The 24,693-nt window shown below is 38.4% G+C and overlaps 1 protein-coding gene across 2 annotated transcripts in view; it reads right to left on the bottom strand.

The window, feature by feature from the left end:
• DEPDC1B (DEP domain containing 1B) overlaps positions 1-24,693 on the bottom strand; it is a 91,830-nt gene that overhangs the window by 32,781 nt on the left and 34,356 nt on the right. For both annotated transcript variants that reach the window (XM_061393466.1, XM_061393467.1), the window contains 5 exons: positions 19,103-19,238; positions 14,807-14,934; positions 11,409-11,539; positions 7,865-7,912; positions 3,585-3,725 (listed from right to left, as the gene is read on the bottom strand). In XM_061393466.1, the coding sequence (XP_061249450.1) occupies positions 3,585-3,725; positions 7,865-7,912; positions 11,409-11,539; positions 14,807-14,934; positions 19,103-19,238 (584 nt within the window). The remainder of the gene's footprint in view (positions 1-3,584; positions 3,726-7,864; positions 7,913-11,408; positions 11,540-14,806; positions 14,935-19,102; positions 19,239-24,693) is intronic.

Below are 24,693 nucleotides of genomic sequence, written 5' to 3'. Positions count from 1 at the left end.
TGCTCATCAATGAACTCAGTCAAGTTGCAGGATACAAAATTAATACACAAAAATCTGTTGTATTTCCATATGCTAACAATGAATGATCAAAAAGAGAAACAGACAATCCCAGTTACCACTGCAACGAAAAGAAGAAAATACCTAGGAATAAACCTATCTAAGGAGGCAAAAGACCTGTACTCTAAAAATGGTAAGGTGCTCATAAAGAAATTGAAGATAACAAAAAATAGAAAGATATACCTTGTTCATGGATTAGAAGAATCAATACTGTCAAAATGACTATACTACCCAAGGCAATATACAGATTCAGTGCAATTTCTATAAAATGGCATTTTTCACAAAACTAGAAAAAACTTTAAATCTGTATGGAAACACAAATAGCCAAAGCAATTTTGAGAAAAAAGAATGGAGCTGCAGGAATCAGGTTCCGTGAATTCTGCTTATACTACAAAGCTACTATCATCAAAACAGTAGAGAACTGGCACAAAAACAGAAATAAATCAACAGAACAGGAAAGAAAGCCCAGAGATAAACTACACACCTATGGTCAATTAATCTACAACAAAAAAAGGGAAAGCCATGCAGTGGAGAAATGACAGTCCCTTCAATAAATGGTGCTGAGAAAATTCAACAGCCACATGTAAAAAAACAAAATTAGAACATTGTTTGACACCACGCACAAAAATAAACTCAAAATGAATTAAAGACCTAAATGTAAGTAAAGACACTATGAAACTCTTAGAGGAAAATATAGGCAAAACACTCTGACATAAATTGAACAATATCTTTTTCAAGCCATCTCCTAGAGTAATGGCAATAAAAACAAACAAATGGGATGTGATTAAACTCAAAAGCTTTTGTAAAGCAAAAGAACAGGGGCAAGGGAAGGGACATATGTACACCTATGGCTGATTCATGTTGACGTCTGACAGAAAACAAAATTCTGTAAAGCAATTCCTTCAATTAAAAATAAATTTAAAAAAAAGAATGGGGGCTTCCCAGGTGGCACTAGTGGTAAAGAAGTCCCCTCCCAATGCAGGAGATGTAAGAGATGCAGGTTCGATTCCTGAGTTAGGAAGATCCACTGCAGGAGGGCATGGCAACCCACTCCGGTATTCTTAGCTGGAGAATCTCATGGACAGAGGAGCCTGGCAGGCTATGGTCCACAGGGTCGCAAAGAGTTGGACACGACTGAAGTAACTTAGCACACACGCACAACGAAGGAAACCTTAAAGAAAACAAAAAGCCCACAGATGGGAGAAAATATCTGCAAACGCTGTGACCAAAGGGATTAATCTCCAAAATTTATAAACAGTTCGTGTGGCTAAATATCAAAAAAACAAACAATCAAAAAATGGGCAGAAGTCTTGACATTTCTCCAAGAACACAGATGGCCAAGAGGCATATGAAAAGATAATCAACATCAATAATTATTAAAGAAATGCAGAACAAAACTACAATGAGATATCACCTCACACCAGTCAGAATGGCTATTATCAAAAAAAAATGTACCAACAATAAATATTGGAGAGGGCCTGGAGAAAACAGAACCCTCCTACACTGTTGGTGGGAATGTAAATTGATACATCCACTATGGAGACAAGTATCCCACTTCTGGGCATATATCCAGAGAAAAACATGGTTTGAAAGGATAAATGCACCCCAGTGTTCACTGTAGCACTGTTTGCAATAGCCAAGACATGAAAGCAACCTAAATGTCCATCGATAGATGAATGGGAAAAGAAGCTGTGGTACATATATAAATGGACCTACTCGGTCATCAAAAGGAATGAAATGTCATTTGCAGCAACATGGATGGACCTAGAGATTACCATACTGAGTGAAGTAAGACGGAGAAAGGGAGATAACATGCTATCGCTTATATTTGAAATCTTAAAAAAATGATACAAACGAACTTATTTACAAAGCAGAAACAGACTCACAGACTTAAGAGAACAAACTTATGGTTACCAGAGGATGGGCAGGAGGGAGGGGAAGACTGTGAATCTGGAACTAATATGTACAAACTCCTATATTTAAATACATAACCAACAGGGACCTACTGTACAGCACAGGGAACTCTGCTCAATACTCTGGAATAGCCTAAATGGGTAAAAAAACAATGGATACAGTTATGTCTATGCATAACTGAATTACTTTGCCATACATCTGAAACTAACAACATTGTTAATCAAATATACTCCAACATAAAATAAATTTTTTAAATACAATTTTTTTTTAAATTCCAAGTTCTTCTGTTTCAAAATCAGATCATTTTACCATAAAAAATTATGAAAATGGAAAATGACAAGAAAATCTAAGAATTGGTTTTTAATCTTGTCTTTGGAATTATTTTACCAGTGGCATAAAGGCACTAAGTTGCTGTGAAGAGAATCTACTCAATTAGTCCTTATGCATATTAAACAACAGCTAGTACTCATCATTAGGCATGATATTCACAAGTACACAAGCCTCCAATACTCCCTAGTGGAAAACAAAATATCAAGAAGACCCAGTGGTCTCAAAACACAGTAACAGGCCTAAACCCTTCATCTGTTCTTAATATTGGGACTTCCAGTTCTTAACATTGATCTCTCTGAAACAAACTCCCTCTTAGATACATGATTTAAAATTGTTTCATGTTGTTTATTATCAGAAATCCTATGAAATCTTAAAATTTAAAGTATTGTGCTAAGAGACTAGGTATATTATTCACATATTGCTGATACTTTGTTAGGATACTATGGCAGCATACATACTTTCTAAGAAGAAAATAGGACAGGAGAAAGGGAAGAGAAGGGGAAGCAAGAATGATATCAAGAATGGGAAGGTGAAGACTGCTAAACTCCACGACACTTAAAACCAAAAGGACATTAATTTCTACAAATTTACATAAAAGAATATGATACCCACACAGTGATTTGGTCATTAAAGCAAACATTTGTTTACAAGAAAACAATAATACTTATTCAACAATCACGACAGGAACAGAAAAAACTGATTTCCAAGGAGAAAGGAACAATATCAGAAAGACCTACACCAATAATATTGATTTTTCCCTCTTTTACCATGTTTCTTTGACAGTGTACAACATTCTGAAATATCAATATATGTAAGAAATCGCAATAAGTTTTAGAGAATAAGAGTTACTATATTTATTTTACATGTCACAAATAAATAATCCTACAAAACTCTGTTACTTCTATAAAAAGAAGATTTCTAAATGATTCTCTCTCATGGTTGACTATTCATGAAGTCATATCCAGAGTAGTCATGAACAGTAAATGTTAAATTTACATTCTTCTCTATCAATATATGTATTTTTTTTTTGGTGTAAAAATGACATGAACATATTATTCTTTCCTGAGAAATAAAAACTACTGGTCCATGTTTAGGTTTATTAATAGAGCTTAACTATTTTCTTTTCTTCCTGCATAGAGCAAGACTCCAACTAGGCAAGCAGCTTATTTGTTTTTATTTCAAAAATACTATGGAAATTGGGGAAAAGGAAGTCTCAAGATAAAGAAAAATGAAATGTTCGCATATCGATGATGAAGATATACGTTCACTATATTCCAACTTACCTAATACACTGACAAAGGCATCAAAAAGGTGAAACGTAAGTAGAGGCTCTTTCAAGTGACCATAGTAATCAGCTATAGTTTTAAAGACATCTTTTTCAAATCCTAAATACATAGGCTGCTTCAAATCTGAACAATTAGGCCCTGTTAAAGAAAAGAAAGAAAAACATTAGTAAGGCAATCACCTGCAAGTATTGCTATTAGTCTCTGTGCAGATATGTGGTATATACAGATATGCAAAATCAAAAAAGTTTTCAAGGGTAAAATCGATATCATACATTTTACTTATATAAATATGCTTTATGTCTAAATTAAAATCTATTATAAAACAATGAGGAAAACACTGGCTCACTTCCATTGTCAAAAAAACCCCAACTCTTTTGTGACCTTCTGAAAGGTATTTTTATTAAATGCAGACAGTGATAATTTTCTTTGAAATTTAGAATATTTGCCTAGTCTAATATGGTAACTACCTCACATATGTAACAGATAATCTATAAAGCAATTTTTAAAGCTTTTAATTATTTTAGCATTGCTATATTATAAAGTTCTAGAATCAGAGTTGAGTGAAATAAACAATTTCTGCCTCTAAATAATTTGACTCATAAGAATGTATACTCTTTTTCCTGAAGATATTCTGAAAAGGAGATTTTACATTGTGTCTTAAATTCATTCTGATTATAAAATTCTCCATTTGATCACCATCAAAAGATAATGTGTATTAAAAAAAATTTTTTTTTAATGTTAAAGCTGCTCAAACAGAGACCATAGAAGACTAGATAAAGTGGCCTCTAAGTTCCTATTCAATTTTTTGATCTAAGAATCTAGGTTTTATTTACCCAATGCTTTTAAGTGAATAGTGGTATTTAATGAATTTTTATTAAACAAAATTATAATAGAAAATAATACCAAAGCAGAATCAAACTGATGTTTTCTGTTAAAAAGAAGTTTAAAAATAAAAGATAATTTATCAAGCAGAACCGTATTACAAAGTAACTCTAAGAAACTTGGAATAACCAAGAAACCAAGAAGCTTGGGATAAGTGAAGCAAAGATCCCCTTGTGTTAGGGACCAAAGAGGAACAAGAAATGCTTAGCTCTCTACGGTGAAAGTGAAATTGTTAGTCACTCAGTCGGGTCTGACTCTTCGTGACCCCATGGACCATAGTCTGCCAGGCTCCTCTGTCCATGGAATTCTCCAGGCAAGAATACTGGAGTGGGTTGCCATTCCTTTCTCCAGGGGATCTTCTTTACCCAGGGATCGAACCCAGGTCTCCTGCACTGCAGGCGGATTTTTACCATCTGAGCCATCAGAGAAGCCGCAAGCTCTCTACTGAGCTGGCAGCAAAGACACACAACAATCCATATACAGATGGAAGGATTTACATCTCCAAGTAGAGAGGGCAACTAACTGGATCTGCCCATGCCTGAGCGAAACGGCAAGTGGCCCACTGCCACTGTGGCTGGCCAACACTGTCTATTTCCATCACAGCATGGAAGAAAGTGATGTTGACTGCACTGGTCAGTTCTGGGCCAGCAGAACACAAGACTAAAGCACTGTACCTGAACAGATTTCTACCCTCAGGACAGCAGAAGCCAGTAAAAACTGAAAGGAAATTCTTCCTACAGAATCACTGTAACTAATGAGAAAGGATCAAACAGAAAAGAACAGTTAAGGATTCTGGGCCATTGAAACATTGTGAAAACCGCTTTTTGTCAGTCTCCTTAAAAAGTCTCTTACCTTTTAATGTTCTATATGCTGCTTATAAAATATTTGGACTAAGATAATGAAAATTATTAGATGTGTGGTACCTCATTAACCTAGTGGCAAACATAGCCATTTTTACTTGCTTCCTCTTCTGAAATATCCCAAGCTTAGTCAGTTGAAATTGTGTGACATGTCTTAGCAAGCAATACACGTCACCTTGAACTATTTATTCCCTCTAAGGATAAGTATGCAGTTCATTCTAAGCAGTTGTATCTCTTACAGAACACTTAATCATTCTTGACAACAATACGCAAAAATAAGCCAAGAAAAAGTTTTCTTTCAAATGCCAATGCATGGCAAGCCCATGAGAGAAGCCTAAGTTCGAAGATCTTTTGTTTTTCTATCATGTTGAATTTCAGAATATATTTTTAAATCCAGTTTTTATAAATGTTATTCCTGAAAGACTTTGGACAAGAACTGTTTACATCTACTTTTATTGAATTCTTGCAATCTACGTGCACAAGGAAGAAAAACAGCTAACCTGGTTTTGTATTATTTATTAACATCAGTCCCTCACCTAATGGCCAACCGTTGAAAGCACCCAGGTCTGCAACAGATCGCCCCCAAGGAAGAGATGAGCAATAAACCTACAGAGTAAGAAGCACGAGGCCTCCAAAAGTCTCATATCTTTTCTGTTCCCTATTGGACAATAATGGAAACCAAGGTTCAGTAAGGATAAAGGCTATGACTTAAGTCATAACAGGCTATGACTCTGACAGACTCATAGTAAATTCAGGAGATGGGGAATGCAAATTTGGAAAAATCAATAATTTTATAAAATTATTCAAAAGGCTGACCTCGCCCTTTGGCCACCCTTTTTTCTTTGACACATAAGCAAGCATCTTTATGGATGTGCCAACCATTTCTAAAGTACTACACTTGATACATGGGAAGACAGGTCCCCATTCCCAAGAATTTCCACCTAACCTAACACTACCTCACACATGTGGAGAACAGGACTAAGTCAATCCTCATGTCTTTTCTCTCCACTGGTAATCTCAGTTAGTCTGACCTTTCTGCAGAAGTTTCACGGATTATATATACATCTCTCTTGGGGGTTTATTACATTCTTCATTACATTTTGATCACCACTGAGAATTCAACATCATAACTACACCTTAATATATACTTTACAACATATTATAGCTTAGATTTGTTATACTGGCTTCCTCTGTTCACTCCCAGTTGACCAACTTTCAAGATCCTTGGTTTTCCCAAAAGTCATACACGGGTCATTGAACCCATTCATAGCTTCTATTTTGTCTTTGCCAACTCTGGCCAAACATATAATTTAGATTAGTTTCTTTAAAATGATTAAGCAAGAATAAAAAGCATTCCTCCAGACTAAAACCACAGGACTCTACATCTCAGATGTTCTAAAACATGAACCAAAACCCAATGAAAATCTTAATAAACTCAGAGAACTTTGATCTTCACACACACTAACATTGCTATTCATTTTCAGGATGATAGTATATCATTTTTATATCATCACTAAGATCACCCACAGTGAGTTAACAGTTATTTTAGTTTCATTCTATAATCAAACAAAACTAATCAGTGAAATTAATAATTCAGAGCCTACTAATTTAATAATTTATACAGCAATCTCTATACATGCTAGTCTTACTCAAAAGGGAGGAAAGAAAGTAACTCTCTGAGGTGATCTTTAAGACTCTAAAGACTCTATAGACAAATATCACAATTACCAGTCAGCTAAGATAACTAGAATTCTTATTACAATCACTTGTTTGGCTTAAGCCATTAACCATTAGAATCCCTTCTTTGAGTTAAGACTTCTAAAAATTCCAGAGCAACAGTAGTGTTAGTGAAATACTCTAATAACTCATTTCTTCACAGTGCCCATGATATCCTATGAAGAAGACTTCATATGCCTATGAAAAACTTCAGCGGGATCATCTTGTCCAGGCCCCTCATCTGATAGCCAAATTACTTAAACAGTCTCTTGTTTCTCTATATATAGGTTCTTCTCCTTCCAAACTCTGCTGCACACTAATTAGATTTGTCTTCAAAAACATTTCTCTCCAACTTAAACCACTGCCCTATAAAAAGCCAGTGGGAAACAGAATCTGCTGAGTAAATTAATGATGTAAATATAAGGCATACTTAGGAACACATGCTTTAGGAATACACTGCTGACAAGCATTTATCTATTACAATATTGCTTTCAGTATTACTAATTATTCTTTTCTGTGATGAAGCATTCAAAACAAGCAGTGTGGATGCTATTTGCAGTGTGATTTTACGCACAAGAAAACAGAAGTACAAAAATCCCTTTTAAAATGCTCTATAACTCAGCCCTTCCACTAAGTCACAAATTTATCACTGAAAGCACAGGAATCCCCAGTTAACTGCCAGTCTCACAGGTGTCAAATGCTCATGCCATTGAGCAAAAATATTCTGTAATTCAGGGCACTAATTTCTGTCAATTTCATAAAAATGGCAGAAGTCGGACATGACTGAAGAGACTTAGCAGCAGCAGCAGCAGTACTCACAATTTGCCAAACACTTCATAGCTGACAGTACCCAATGAGGAAGTTCTTCTGCAGAAAAAGGAAAATAAAAAGATGTTTTATTCAGTTACATATAACTCAAAGTATTATATACACACTTGGTATCATAAGAATGATACTTGTCTCAAGTAATATGAAACATATTGGCTAATCACAAATCACTTATGTATCAGAACACTGAGAAGATAAAAATTTTTCCTTAGCAGCAATGTTGCAACTCATTCTTATATAAACCATACCTGTAAATTTCTCTAAAGACAAGATGTACTTGTACAGCTTTAGGGAAAAGAAATTTGATAGTTTGTTCCAAAGAAACAAATCAATTATCCTAAGAATTATACAGAAAGAAGAAAAACACAGAAAAAGCAGAAGTATGAGTCATCAAATGCATTTATGAAACAAGTTCACCAAATATCTTTCAAAAAACAAAAAGGTGAATTCTGTTATGTCCAATGTTCAATCACTTTACAAGTTTCAATTTTCAAAATGTCTTAAGGCAAGAAAGTGCCACTGACATATCAGTATAGGCTATCAGGATTAGGATAGCCTTAAAATAATAATGACTTCCCTGGTGGCTCAGACAGTGGAGCATCTGCCTACAATGCGGGAGACCCAGGTTCAAACCCTGAGTTGGGAAGATCCTCTGGAGAAGGAAATGGCAACCCACTCCAGTACTCTTGCCTAGAAAATCCCATAGAGAGGAGCACGGTAGGCTCCTACAGTCCATGGGGTCACAAAGAGTCGGACACGACTGAGCGACTTTACTCACTCAAAATAATGGTTAGCATTGCTACAAAAACCCCAGCTGAACTTTTTGGTGCAGAGTCTCTTCCCCTGGCCCTGCCACAGACATCTGATGGACCAGCACGCATGCTTCTACTGGACACCTTCTCCACTGTCTGTGAAACTGCAAAGACCCTGGTTGACTTGTGTTAGAGCTAATGAACCTGAGGCCTATGAAGTGCTCTCTTCTTTCTCAAGTATGTACTTAATAAAACAAAACTGATCATCCAGCTGTGGCTGGAAGTATTCATGTCTGCTGTACTCAGTAGACTGCAGAAGGATTTTAGAAGTATTTCAAAGGCAATAGCCCTCTCATTCCATGTAACTTAATTTTATACATTGATTAACCTGACAATTCAAGAAGTCGCAAAGCTGTTTATTTCTGTTTCCTAACATTCTCCATTCCTGATACATGGGCTTTAAAGGAAAACTGTTTCAGGTTTCAAAGACACATTCAGCTCCTGTCAAGAAACATGACCTAGAAAAACCTCTTCCCTTCTTACTGCTCATACTCCTTCTAGGCCAGCTCTGCTTGCTGCCCAGGAGCCTCCAGTGCTTCATTTAATATTAATTTATAAAAACCCAAAAGTATTATACCATCTTCCCACAATCAAAGGTCACTCTAGCTCCAGCTAATTGCTAGGATCAAGAGTTTGAAGCAAGTTCAATTCAGTTCACTCAGTCATGTCCGACTCTTTGCAACCCCATGAAACGCAGCACGCCAGGCCTCCCTGTCCATCAGCAACTCCCAGAGTCCACCCAAACCCACGTCCATTGAGTCGGTGATGCCATCCAACCATCTCATCCTCTGTCGTCCCCTTCTCCTCCTGCCCTCAATCTTTCCCAGCATCAGGGTCTTTTCCAATGAGTCAGCTCTTCGCATCAGGTGGCTAAAGTATTGCAGTTTCAGCTTCAACATCAGTCCTTCCAATGAACACCCAGGACCGATCTCCTTTAGGACGGACTGGTTGGATCTCCTTGCAGTCCAAGGGACTCTCAAGAGTCTTCTCCAAACCCACAGTTCAAAACCATCAATTCTTTGGCACTCAGCTTTCTTTATAGTCCAACTCTCACATCCATACATGACTACTGGAAAAACCATAGCCTTGACTAGACAGACCTTTGTTGACAAAGTGACGTCTCTGCTTTTTAATATGCTGTCTAGGTTGGTCATAACTTTCCTTCCAAGGAGCGTCTTTTAATTTCATGGCTGCAATCACTATCTGCAGTGATTTTGGAACCCAGAAAAATAAAGTCAGCCACTGTTTCCACTATTTCCCCATCTATTTGCCATGAAGTGATGGGACCAGATGCCATGATCTTAGTTTTCTGAATGTTGAGCTTTAAGCCAACTTTTTCACTCTCCTCTTTCATTTTCATCAAGAGGCTCTTTAGTTCTTCTTCACTTTCTGCCATAAGGGTGGTGTCATCTGCATATCTTTATTGCATAGGTTATTGGTATTTCTCCCAGCAATCTTGATTCCAGCTTGTGTTTCCTCCAGCCCAGCGTTTCTCATGGTGTACTCTGCATATAAGTTAAATAAGCAGGGTGACAATATACAGCCTCGACGTACTCCTTCTCCTATTTGGAACTAGTGTGCTGTTCCATGTCCAGTTCTAACTGTTCCTTCCTGACCTGCATATAGGTTTCTCAAGAGGCAGGTCAGGTGGTCTGGTATTCCCATCTCCTTCAGAATTTTCCAGTTTATTGTGATCCACACAGTCAAAGGCTTTGGCATAGTCAATAAAGCAGAAATAGATGTTTTTCTGGAACTGTCTTGCTTTTTCGATGATCCAGTGGATGTTGGCAATTTGATCTCTGGTTCCTCTGCCTTTTCTAAAACCAGCTTGAACATCAGGAAGTTCACGGTTCACGTATTGCTAAAGCCTGGCTTGGAGAATTTTAAGCCATTACTTTACTAGCACGTGAGATGAGTGCAATTGTGTGGTAGTTTGAGCATTCTTTAGCATTGCCTTTCTTTGGGATTGGAATGAAAACGGACCTTTTCCAGTCCTGTGGCCACTGGTGAGTCTTCCAAATTTGCTGGCATATTGAGTGCATCACTTTCACAGCATCCAATGTGGATCCATCTCTTATTCAGGGGAAGGAATTTTTAAATCAGTCTGGGGACTCTGGCTCACTACAGTTACAAGCACTTTATTTTTCTTAATCAAAAACCAGGACAGGGAGTTGCTAAATGTTTATTTTCCCCAATTTGTAAACTGGCTTGGAGTAAAAAGGTATAAAAAAATTAAAGCACCTTCAACATCTAAAAAGCTACCTTTGTTAAAAGAAAAAGCGGGGGAATGATATAAACCAAGACTATCTCAGAAAATCTGACACAAAGACACCATAATGAAAAGGTCAATGAGAGCTCTGAAAATCAGTCAGGCCCCAGGACCACCTAAAAGTTGACTCAAAGAATCTATTAGGCATTAAACTTACCCACTTCTCAGGGATTTTCTGGGGATGATAAAGAACCACTTTATACTACCATGTGGCTACCACTGAACTAGCCTCTAGATGGGTATGGCTTAGACCTTCACTCCTGGGTATTCATCTTCCTACGACATTTTCTGAATACAAACAATTAGTATAAAGGTCTTTGGAAGTAAACTAAAGCTATACATAATAAGCAGGTAAACTTATGTAGAGTTTACAGAAAGGTCAAATAGAAGCAGATGGACCTGTACAGCCGATATACTAGGTCAACTGAGAACAAAATGGCTTTTATGCACTTACTTGACTTGTCATCAAGGATAACAACTCCTTGCTTGCTCACACTGTATACATTATGGATGATGAACTTGGAGTTGACAAGTTTAATGTCTAAAACCTCTTCTAAGGAATCCAGGCCAAGGATTTTCTGTAAACTAAAAAGACAAACAATGATTATATTAATTACTTTTTAAAAATCATCTGCCCAAGACCCAGCACTATAGAAGATCTTTAAACTGTGCTGTTTTCATGTGTTTCACCTGATTTTTATGGGGCAAAAAGGCCAGACATTGAGTATGTAAAACAAACTTAAAAGAGACCCTTTTGTCATTAATGTACTACTTCACTAATTCAAAAGCATAACACACTGAATGTCAAGAAAATTATTTTTTAACTTAAATATTATAATAACAAAAACTGGCTTAACCAATGATAAGAAACTGCTACGAGTATATCTTTATAAAATTTCTTTTAAAAAACCTGCTATCATATTGTTAACTTTAGTTACCTACTGTATATCATATATCTAGAAGACCAAGTTTTCCATTATATATTTCATTAAGCTTAAGATTTCAGTGTAACTAGAAAGTTTAAAAACTTTACAACACTAATTATTAGATAAATGCAAATCAAAACAAGTCACCACCTCACACACTAGTCAGAATGACCATCATCAAAAAGTCTACAAATAATAAATGCTATGGAGGGTGTGGAAAAAAGGAAACCTTCCTCTACTGTAAATGGGAATGTAAATTGGTGCAGTCACTATGGAAACAGGGTGGAAGTTCCTTAAAAAACTGAAAATAGAGTTACCATATGATCCAGCAATCCCACTCCTGGGCTTATATCCAGAATAGATGAAAACTCTAGTTCAAAAAGATATATGCACCCCAAGGTTCACTGCAGCAATATTTACAACAGCCAAGACACGGAAGTAACCTAAGTGTCCATCGACATATGAATGGATAAAGATGTGGTACATATACACAAGGGAGTATTACTCAGCCATAAGAAAGAATAAAATATAGACATCTGCAGCAACATGGATAGACCTATAGACTACTACACTAACCGAAGTGAGACAGAGAAAAACAATTACATGATATCCCTTACATGTGGAATCTAAAAAAATAATACAAATCAACTTATTTACAAAACAAAAATAGACTCACACACATAGAAACAAACCTATGGTTACCAAAGGATAAAGGTAACTTCCAGAAAGTTAGAGATAACGAGGGAATATTTCATGCAAAGATGGGCTCAATAATAAAGGACAGAAATGGTAGGGACCTAACAGTAGCTGAAGATATTAAGAAGAGGTGGCAAGAACACACAGAAGAACGGTACAAAAAAGATCTTCACAACCTAGATAATCACGATGGTGTGATCACTCACCTAGAGCCAGACATCCTGGAATGTAAAGTTGAGTGGGCCTTAGAAAGCATCACTACGAACAAAGCTAGTGGAGGTGATGGAATTCTGGTTGAGCTATTTCAAATCCTGAAATATGATGCTGTGAAAGTGCCGCATTCAATATGTCAGCCAATTTGGAAAACTCAGCAGCCAATTTGGAAAACTCCAGTCCTGGCCACAGGACTGGAAAAGGTCAGTTTTCATTCTAATCCCAAAGAAAGGCAATGCCAAAGAATGCTCAATCTACTGCACAACTGCACTCATCTCACATGCTAGTAATGCTTAAAATTCTCCAAGCCAGGCTTCAGCAATATGTGAACTGTGAACTTCCAGATGTTCAAGCTGGTTTTAGAAAAAGCAGAGGAACCAGAGATCAAATTGCCAGCATCTGATGGATCATCGAAAAAGCAAGAGAGTTCCAGAAAAACATCTATTTCTGCTTTATTGACTATGCCAAAGCCTTTGACTGTGTGGATCACAATAAACTATGGAAAATTCTGAAGGAGATGGGAATACCAGACCACCTGACCTGCCTCTTGAGAAACCTATATGCAGGTCAGGAAGCAACAGTTAGAACTAGATATGGAACAACAGACTAGTTCCAAATAGGAGTACGTCAAGGCTGTATATTGTCACCCTGCTTATTTAACTTATATATGGAGTACATCATGAGAAACCCTGGGCTGGAGGAAACACAAGCTAGAATCAAGATTGTCGGAAGAAATATCAATAACCTCAGATATGCAGGTGACACCACCCTCATGGCAGAAAGTGAAGAACTAAAGAGCCTCTTAATGAAAGTGAAAGCGGAGAGTGAAAAAGTTGGCTTAAAGCTCAATATTCAGAAAACGAAGATCATGGCATCCGGTCCCATCACTTCATGGCAGATAGATGGGGAAATAGTGGAAACAGTGGCTGACTTTATTTTTCTGGGCTCCAAAATCACTGCAGATGGTGATTGCAGCCATGAAATTAAAAGACGCTTACTCCTTGGAAGGAAAGTTATGACCAACCTAGATAGCATATTCAAAAGCAAAACCTTGTCAACAAAGGTCCGTCTAGCAAAGCTATGATTTTTCCAATAGTCATGTATGGATGTGAAAGTTGGACTATGAAGAAAGTTGAGCGCTGAAGAATTGATGCTTTTGAACTGTAGTATTGGAAAAGACTCTTGAGAGTCCCTTGGACTACAAGAAGATCAAACCAGTCCATCCTAAAGGAGATCAGTCTTGGGTATTCATTGGAAGGACTGATGCTTAAGCTGAAACTGCAATACTTTGGCCACCTCATGCAAAGAGTTGACTCATTGGAAAAGACCCTGGTGCTGGGAAAGATTGAGGGCAGGAGGAGAAGGGGACGACAGAGGATGAGATGGTTGGATGGCATCACCGACTCAGAGAACATGGGTTTGGGAAGACTCTGGCAGTTGATGATGGACAGGGAGGCCTGGTGTGCTGCGATTCATGGGGTCGCAAAGAGTCGGACACAACTGAGCGACTGAACTGCACTGAAAGGATAAACACCAGGAGGAGGGATAAATTAGGAGTATGGGATTAACAGACATATACCACTATATACAATATAGATAAACAACAAGGATTTACCGTAAAACACAGTATATTGAACTATATTCAATATCTTGTACTAACCTATAATGGAAAAGAATCTGAAGTTGTACACCTGAAACTAACACAATATTATAAATCAACTACAGTTAAATTTTTAAAAATAAAAATATTTAACCAGTAGATATTTTTGGTCCTGTGGGCAAAAGAAAAAAAAAAAGAACTTTTAAAGTTCTATTCTTAATTAGTATATAAATGATAATAGAAAATTCCCTGAATTCAGTTAAGGTCTGCTTGCTAAGCAGGATAGGTGCAAATAACGCACTCAAAAGTTGAGATTTTTATACACAGTTTCAGAAAATTAAGTATGCAGAGAGTAGCAGAGAAGCAAAACAGAAAAAAAACAATATTAAAGCTCTCATTAATATCACACGCACGTACTATGATAACGTCATCGACTTCCAGATTTCTTCTACATTGGCCTCTGTCACCTGTCTGCGGTGGACAAGACGGCAAGCCGGCACCTCTCCAATAGCAATACTGTGACGCTTGTACCACATCTCAGGATTCTAATTGGGGGTGAGGGAGCGGAGAAAGACCGAAAGAGAGAACAAACATTTCAGTAGACAGTGGTATCATTTTATAAAAACGTCTTTGATTTGGTTCTTTTTAAACTTGATTTAAATAATCATTTTAATTATAAACTAACTTTCTTTGCATGGACTACAGAGTAATAAAGCATAACTCGTAAAGATCAGATCAGATCATAAATGAATAGTAAAGAATTGCCAAAGGCAATGGCACCCCACTCCAGTACTCTTGCCTGGAAAATCCCATGGACGGAGGAGCCTGGTGGGCTGCAGTCCATGGGGTCGCTAAGAGTCAGATATGACTGAGCGACTTCACTTTCCCTTTTCACTTCCCTGCATTGGAGAAGGAAATGGCAACCCACTCAAGTGTTCTTGCCTGGAGAATCCCTGGGACAGAGGAGCCTAGTGGGCTGCTGTCTATGGGGTCACACAGAGTCGGACACGACTGAAGCGACTTAGCAGCAGCAGCAGCCAAAGAACTATAGCAATAAGAATGACATTAGCTATTTTCTCCTGTGGGAGTGCCAACTAACCAGTGAAGTAGCAGTGATAAAATTTCATTAATTCAAAATTAACTTGAGGAATATCAATCCAAATTCACACACTATTCAAATTAAGTGACTGCTTACAATAACATTAAAGTCTATTACTTTCAAGAACTCTTTTAAAAAAAAGAAAAGATCAAGTAAATACAATGTTAGATAGCAGTCCTGAGATCTTAGACATCTGAAGAAGGCAGGAAAAACAAGAGCTCTACAAGGACATCTGGATATGACCAGGAAGAAAAGCTAAAGTCCAAAGAGGTTAAGTAATTTGCTCAAACTCACACTGCTTTAACACTTCAATATTCTTAGCATCTCCCTTCTCACATTTAGGCTACTAGACAGAAGTCTTAAAACTCCCTTTTGGTAATCACAGAGAGGAACTTTTGAACTTTTAAAGGCAAAACATGTAAGAAGTCATCTACAAAGTGCTTTTTTTAATAAAAGGTTGGAAAGTTGTTCTTTGATATGGTTTTGGGGTTTGTTTTTGAGAAGTACTGAATTGCAAAAGAAACTTGAAGATCATGTGGATTTGTACTTTTTTTAAAACTATCTAAATTAGGTGTTCTCTTTTGAAGGCAGGAGTGTCAGTTGTTGCATTTGCCTAGCAAATTCACATCCAGTTATCTTAAACAAATATTCAATTATTTATCTGTAAAGATACTGCTAATTAAATTGTTTACACATAGAACAAAAAAGTTGAAAACATGTTATAATACATATCTAACCATGAAGGACTGGATAAATATAGTACTTTACAGACAAGATGCAGATATTAAAAATTATACTGAATGTCTAATAACATTAAAAAATTGACAGAACACACTGTTCTAAGTGAAGAATATAGGCAACCAAAACAGCACAGCATGATCTCATTACAGTGTTAAAACATGCATAGCAGTGGGAGCTCAACATGTCTATGTGCCACTCCAGACAGATAGATATCCTTGCTGGGCAGGACAGGTGTGCCGCCGCAGCAGGGCATGGAGCCCCACAGCCTGCACCAGGGTGTCATGTCCCCCCCCCACCCCCACAAAGCCTCATAACCAAGCAGAATTTCATGCTGATGAAGCAGCAGGCCACGGGGGGTAAGGTCTACAGCCAGCCCCCCGACATGCGCTCCCCACAGGGCTCCCTCCTGGGCCTCCCACCCCAGCAAAACCTCATGATTTCCCACCACCTGCGGCAGCGCAGTGTGTCTCTGGACAACCAGATGGGCTACATCCCAGCACCGGGTGGCATGGCCAACCTGCCCTTCTAGCAGGCCCCGTGAGGGGCTGGACCTGGGGCCATATTGCAAATATGACAACCTTTAAAAAAAATGCATAGGGAAAAAATAAAAGAGTTAATATTAATTCTCTCTGGATGACATTATGAGTAATTTTTTTCTTCTGTCTCTATCTATGAACAACTCTATTAATAACAGCAATAACAATTAACAGTTTTCCAAAGTCTGTGTGCCAGGCACTCTTGTAAACACACTATAGATATGACGTCACTTGAGTCTTATAACCATCTTACCCCTGGGGGTGTTATCATCCCACTTTTACCAAAAAGAAAACTTAGATACAGACACAGCAAATGAAACAGAGAAACAAGCTTGCATAGCTAATAAACGAAAAACCAAGATTCAAACCCAGCAGTCTGCTTCCAGAGCTCTCTCTCTACCTGCTGCCTGTCAGTAAACACAAGAAACTGTTTTATTTGCTGCACCTCATTTTATTTTATATAATGGCTGGGCAAGAGAGAGGACAGGACAGAACAAAAACAAACCAACAGGCAAAGTGGAGGCAGAGATAGAAAGAGGGAAAGTAAGATTAAAAAAAAAAAAAAGGGAAGACGAACTCAAGTCCTTTAAGAAAGATGGACTGTTTCTCTGTTGACCACTAACATCATCAATCTAACAACTGCATTGAGGCCCAACCAAGGAAACAGATCCTGCTCTGCCATTTTTCCTCTGGACACTTCACAAGAAGCAGAGCCCAAGCATTAGAGGAGCTGAAACAAGCGAGGAGCTCAAACCTCCAGCACTTAATTTAAGGTTAAGGCAAGAAAAGACAAGAGCAAGGTTATCAGAAATATACAGATAATCAGGGACATGACAAGCTATGGGGGGATGGGTGATGAATCAGAGTCACTGGCAGATGACTTCAGGGTTGCTGAAAATGAGACACTGAAAATGGACGAGAGAAGAGAGAAGACACTGTCGTCTTCATTGGTGCATGAAAGTGACTAATGTGCAGCTGGTCTTCCTAGAGGTTCACAGAACCACAAGAGCAGAAAAGGGAAGTTATTATATTGATGACATACATACACATTAGTTTAATATGGGGTTCTACCTGTTTTGTATAAACACCACTAGATAATCTTACAATGAAAAAACATCTGCTGAATAACCACTCTACTGATTGGGGTCATATTAGGTGTTTAAATACAAATGTTTTTTAAAAAAACAAACCTGATTTCATGGAGCTTATATTTTAATTTTCTCGAGCACAGAAACTATCAGCTAGAGCTTAATTAACTTCTCCTCATTAGTAATGAATTAAATGATCCTCAAATACCCTTTGTGCTCACTCTTTCAGAGTAGTCCCTCCTAATCACCTATCACTGCATGAGCTCTTCTGGAGGAAAAACTATATCACATTCAACTGCATCTGCAGAACCTGGCACAGTGCATGGCACACAGCAAACAATAAATGTTCACTGAATGAACAAACTAATGACTTTAAAATATGACCTCTCATCTAACTTCCAGGGCCATTACCTCCCTCTGCCTGTTAGACATTTCCATATAATATCACCTATCTTTATCATCAAGCATAATTAAAACTACATTCATCACTGTCCCTGACAAATCTGCAAGTCCACAGGGAGTCCCCATTTCTGTCACTGGTCTCACTCCTGAATTATTTCTGATAAAGGCTAAGCTGCTTAATTATTCTCTCCAAACTGAGATACAGTATAACCACATTCAATCTCATTGCCTAAAAATGTTTACAACACACCTCTGCAAATGTAGGAACTGGACATCTAGTCCTATAAGACTAAATTAACTTAAAACATGGTTGTTAGTACAATTCTTAAAAAAAAAATTGCCTATAGAAGTTTTTGTCTATATTTTATTTTTTAGCATTATCTCAATCTTAGTAGTTTTCTATTGGGGATATTTCAAGAGAAAAGTACGCCCCCAAAAAGGCAGTTTATTCTACAATGTGCTTAGGTTCTCCAAATTATACCTTTGTTCATATTATCAGAGCTCGGTCCACAATTCTCCATGTCCCAACCTTCACACTTTCAACGGGTAATAATTATAACAAAGTTCAGGAAGAGGAGACAAAAAAGGAATTGAGGAAATTACAGAATAGAAAAGAAAAGGAAATTATAAGGGAGTTTTATGAGAAACCTGCTCAGTCTAAATGTATGAAAACGGCTACCACCTATTCGGTCAAAGTGTCAACGGGTAAGAGTGAAAAAACGCAAAAGCCGATCTTCTTGTGCCACCAGTCTCCCTAACCAACAAAAAACTGGACTAAGCCTAATGGTTCACAGACTTTTTCTAACTCTCCCGCTGCTAGTCCACCGGCTTCTATAATGGCACTTACCATCACAAGTGGCCTCACTGGGATGTTCTCTTGTGAAGTGCCTGGTGGGGGATCATCCCATTTTGGAAATTCAATAACATCCTTTTGATACGGGGGCCTCTTTGGATAAGGTTTCAGGGGTGAAGAAGGAGGAAATCTACAAACCAAGAAGAAAATTTCTATTATTGCAGTCAGTGGGAAACATAGATATTTAACAGTAATCCCCACTTCTTGTACCCTTGAGAATTTATATAATTCCAAACTCTGGATAATCAATTCATACTTACATCATTACACACATCTAATTACCCAACAACATATGATTTTTAAGAAATATCCATCCATTACATCCATCAAATAACCTTTATGAAGAAAAAACAGAAGTCAAACATGTGACACATTTTAAATAAATAAACCTTGGTCTGTCACTTGATTTTCATGATTAAAGATGCTTTTAATGGAACCCTAACCCTAGAAAGTCATTTCTTTCACCCAGCTCAAAACCCTTACTGCCATCTAACTCCAGCTGAAATTTTTAGCTGATAAGTATGCAAGTAAGTTTCCCTGGTAACTCAGATGGTAAAGAATCTGCCTGCAGTGTGGGAGACGTGGGTTCAGTCCCTGGGCCGGAAAGATCCCCGAGAGGAGGGCATGGCAACCCACTCTAGTATTCTTGCCTGGAGAATCTCCATGGACAGAGGAGCCTAAAAGCTACAAGTCCACGGGGTCACAAAGAGTCAGACACGACTGAGCGACTAAGCACATGTGCACGCTGAAATTACTGATAGATAAAACTTAAGTAATACTTGCTGACGAGATGAACATTAGAACAAAAATCATCTGGCCTAATATTTATTTTCATAACTATTTCTAATAAAGATTAACCCTCCTTTCCTTGAATATCTAACACTTCACACTGAGACTGAAGCTACAGTCTCAAATTTCATCTTGGAGGAGACAGAAAGCTTCCCAGGATCCTGTGCTGCGCTTAGTCTCAGTCCAACCTTCTGAGACCCCTCAGACTGCAGCCTGCCAGGCTCCTCTGCCCACGGGGATTCTCCAGTCAGGAATACTGGAGTGGGTTGCCTTGCCCTCCTCCAGGTCCCAGTATCCTTATTCTGCCATTTATACCCCTTCTCTGCTTTTATCCACCCTAGGTATCATCACTCCATGGACAAATACATAGAAGTCTAAATACAATCTGACTCTCTTTAAACTGGTCTAGGGCATACCTCATAAACAACAACAGAGGCAATTAAATATATATTTATCTCTGAGCATCTTTTTCTGTTAGCTTGCCAGAGAAGGATATATTGTACTGCGTTGAAAAAGTAACATAAGAACTCTAGTTCTTAAAAGTTGACATAGAAATCAATAGATAAAGACTTCTATTTTTATTTTTTATTTATGTAAGCCAAACTAAAGGCTTAAAATCTTGTCCATGATATCCATAAACAAGAAATCCAAATAAAACATAAATATACTATTCATAAGGCAACTGCAGAAATAAGGAAATTTTAAATGTCTACAGTTTGCAAGGAAAGTCTCTATCAAGGTGAACCAGAAGAATTATAAATAATAAGAGTACTGTGGAGAAACATTTCAAAAACAGTCACAACAGACTTCAAAAAGGATGACTAACACCCCACTCCAGTACTTTTGCCTAGAAAATCCCATGGACGGAGGAGCCTGGTGGGCTGCAGTCCATGGGGTCACAAAGAGTCGGACATGACTGAGCGACTTCACTTTCACTTTTCACTTTCATGCATTGGAGAAGGCAATGGCAACCCACTCCAGTGTTCTTGCCTGGAGAATCCCAGGGACGGGGGAGCCCGGTGGGCTACTGTCTATGGGGTCACACAGAGTCGGACACGACTGTAGCGACTTAGCAGCAGCAGCAGCAACAGAGAGTAGTTGAGTTCCATCTTTTGAAAAGAACACCCAAAAACCGCACTTTATTTGAAAAGTCAGTTTTGAGTAAGGAAAAAAATGAGATCTGGAAATTATTAAACTAAAGATAAATAAACTGAAAGACAGCTTAAATTTTTGGTAATCAAGTTACCAAGGCAGGTATATCCAAACAATTACAAATTATAAATTAAATGAATCTCTAAAACTGGTGAAAGTTATTCTGCTTTGTAAGTAAAGGCTGGCTTGCTGCTGCTGCTAAGTCGCATCAGTCGTGTCCGACTCTGTGCGACCCCATAAACGGCAGCCCACCAGGCTCCCCCGTCCCTGGGATTCTCCAGGCAAGAACACTGGAGTGGGTTGCCATTGCCTTCTCCAATGCATGAAAGTGAAAAGTGAAAGGGAAGTCGCTCAGTCGTGCCTGACTCTTCGCGACCCCATGGACTGCAGCCTACCAGGCTCCTCCGTCCATGGGGTTTTCCAGGCAAGAGTAGTGGAGCGGGGTGCCATCGCCTTCTCCAAAAGGCTGGCTTACCACAGTCCAATCCTATTTCTTAGAAGCCAACAATCACATCCAAAATATAGCAAGTGTGTGCACACACATGCACACAAATACACACAAACTCTCACATTCATATACATATGCATGCACGCATGCTAAGTCACTTCAGTAGTGTCCCAACTCTCTGCAACCCAATGGACTGTAGTCTGCCAGGCTCCTCTGTCCATGGGATTCTCCAGGCAAAAATACTGGAGTGGGTTGCCATGCCCTCCTCAAGGGAATCTTTTCAACCTAGGGATCAAAACTCTATCTCTTATGTCTCCTGCATTGGCAGGAGGGTTCTTTACCACTGGTGCCACCTGGGAAGCCCTGACATACATGTAATAATTCCAGGGAATTCACAGACCACCCACCTCTCAGTCCTTTAAAAATTAAACATAATCCCTACTCCCATTCCATCACTCAAATCCACTGCTTACTTCTTTTCTCCATTCCCTCACTATAGTGTGAAAAGTATAAACTTGAGTTCCAGCCTTAGCTCTCTCACAAACTGTCTGTTTGTCCTTTGGAAAGTGGGTGTCTCTAAATCATAGCTTTTTCACTTTTAAATAAAGGAATTAAATTGGATGATCCATACGTTTCCTCCTAGGTTCAAAATACGTTGCTTGTCTTCCCACACTCAGAAAAAAAATATCTTCCCTGGACCAAGGCAACCTTTCTTATGTGGAGAACTGTGACCAAAGAGATACCAGGGAGTCACCTTCTTCCCCTGCCCTGACAAGATGAGGTCTGCGCTACAACATCCGCAGCTATTAACATCAGTAGCTGATGCAGTTACCGTCATACCTGACTGGCAATCTGGCAAGAGACAAAATGCAGAAGAGCTCCCTCTAGTGGACTACTTGTATTTTGTGTATTCAAAGTTTTCAATTTCTAATATTTTAATCTTGTCATCTGGGGCTTGAAAACCTGTTAGAGATGATCTATTCAAATGTCACATTTTTCACTTAGGGAAATTAAGGCCCAAAAGAGGAACACAACTTATTACAAGCCTCGCAGCTAACTGGCCAAGAGAGTAAATCTTGCACAAAAGATTTGCAAACCTTTTAATAAGAAAATTATAAAGTTTTATTAAAAGGTATCAAAGAATTGACAGAAATATCATATTAGTGAATAAGAGGATTCAATATCATAAAATATCAATGCTCCTCATGAAGATATAAAGTTATAATGAAATTCCAACCAAAATATAAGGTTTTTCATGACACATGATAAACTGATTCTAAAATTTATATGGAAACACAAATGGCCAAACATAACTAAGACATTCATTCTTAAAGATGAAAAACAAAGTGAGGTGACTTACTGTACCAACTTTAAGCTAGTTAAGATAATATGGTAGGACAAAACTGGTGGTATGGGCCATGATTTCTCAGTTTCAGCATTACTGACATTTGGGGCTGGATGATTCTTTGCTGCGGGAGGCAGTTCTGTACATTGTACGATCCTCAGCAGTAAGCCTGGCCTCTATTCCCTAGATGCCAGTAGCTCCTTCTTCCAAGTATGACAGTATCGTCCCCTGCAGAATAACCCCCAGTTGAAAATCAGGAGTGCAAAAAGGCAATCTAAAACAAACACACACATGTTTAGAAACCTGATTTATGACAGAACAGACATTACATATCAATGAAAGAGAACTGACTGTTCAATAAAGAACTCTGATGCAATTGGTATCCATTTGGGAACAGTGAGGCTGCACCCCTGTGGCCAACATAAGTCCCAAAGATGTTTTGCAACAATACTCCCACCTACATGCGCTTCTGCAGTGTGATCCTGCCACTTCCCTAACAAGAGGTAGAGTCGATTTGAGTTAGGGTGAGCCGTCTCTAATTACTTTGATAAAAAGAAAACGGCAGAAGTGACAGCGGCAATTCTAGGCACTAGCCTTTAATCGGCCTGAAATTTTTCTTCCTGTCTCTTGGAACCCGCGCTCATCACTCACTCTTGCAAAACTCTCTCTTGGAAACCATTCATCATGTAAGAAGTGCAACCACCCTGAGCCCAGCCCACTACCCTGTGAGATGCCTAAGTGACAGGAAAGAGGCCTGAGAAGATGAGAGTCTGCATGAAAAGAAATTGAGGTCAAGGAGCACAGAAGTTCCAGGCTTGTGGATGGGCCTCAGCAGTACCAGCTGATGTCCAGCTAACCCCTTCCTAAAACCCACAAAATTACATAAAAATTACAATGATTGTTTTAAGCCACTAAGTTTGGGCATAGCTTTATTAAACAACAACAGATAACCAGAACAGTAATGTGTGGCATCAGGGCCAGGCAGTGAGTGGAGGCCTAAAGGGTCTCAGAGACACATGTTAGTGAAGGCTGGAAGAACAACGACGACGAGGTTGTTACTGGAAGATGGAGAAAGGCCCGTGTTACACAGTTACATAAAGTTCAGTTACAACTGGCACTTTCAGTAACAAGGTAAGTACAAAAGGCAGGCCTGGCTAAGGAGTCTTCCAGGATGAATGGTCAAAGTGCCAACTTATTCCTTTCAGCCTTGATAACAAGATTTAGACAGAGAAAGATAAACTAGAGAAGGAACTTTTTAGCTTTTAAGCAGAATTTACAGGAACTATAAAGGAGTCATGACTTGATGATTCAAAAGTAAAGCTGTTTCTACCCCTAATCTCTCCCAGCAAAAGGTTCTCAAAGTAAAAATGGCCTTATAACAAATATCAAATTCAAGCTGTTTCTAGTATAAATTATTGTCTCAGAGTAATCACAAGTGTGTGGCTATAAAACTTTTGCTATAACCTCAGAAAGATTTAGGGCAGTACCTTATAAAGCAGCACTTTAGGAATCTTAGAGTGTTTTACCACAGCAGACTTAATAACAGAATAGAGCCTATCTCAAAGAGATTTATGAATATGACTTTTGTCTGATGGATTAAAGCACAATAAGATTCACAGAAATAGTACTAACAGAATCACCATTGGTTTCAATAGGCAGGTAGCTAGGTATGAGCAGAGAAATGGGACCAGAGGACAGGTGGCAGGAAATCATACATCTTAAAAACAGCAGGTGCCCGTGGGCAGCCAGAGAAAAGCAGGAACCTCCAAACTGACAGGAAAGCACATATTTTGGGTCATTAAGTGTCCTGGAAGCAGACAAAGAAATGTGTGGAAAGATGGGAATCTCCTG

This window comes from Bos javanicus, chromosome 20 (assembly GCF_032452875.1).
Source record: "Bos javanicus breed banteng chromosome 20, ARS-OSU_banteng_1.0, whole genome shotgun sequence".
Classification (NCBI taxonomy): Eukaryota; Metazoa; Chordata; class Mammalia; order Artiodactyla; family Bovidae; genus Bos; species Bos javanicus.
This window is presented reverse-complemented; position numbering and strand designations above follow the sequence as displayed.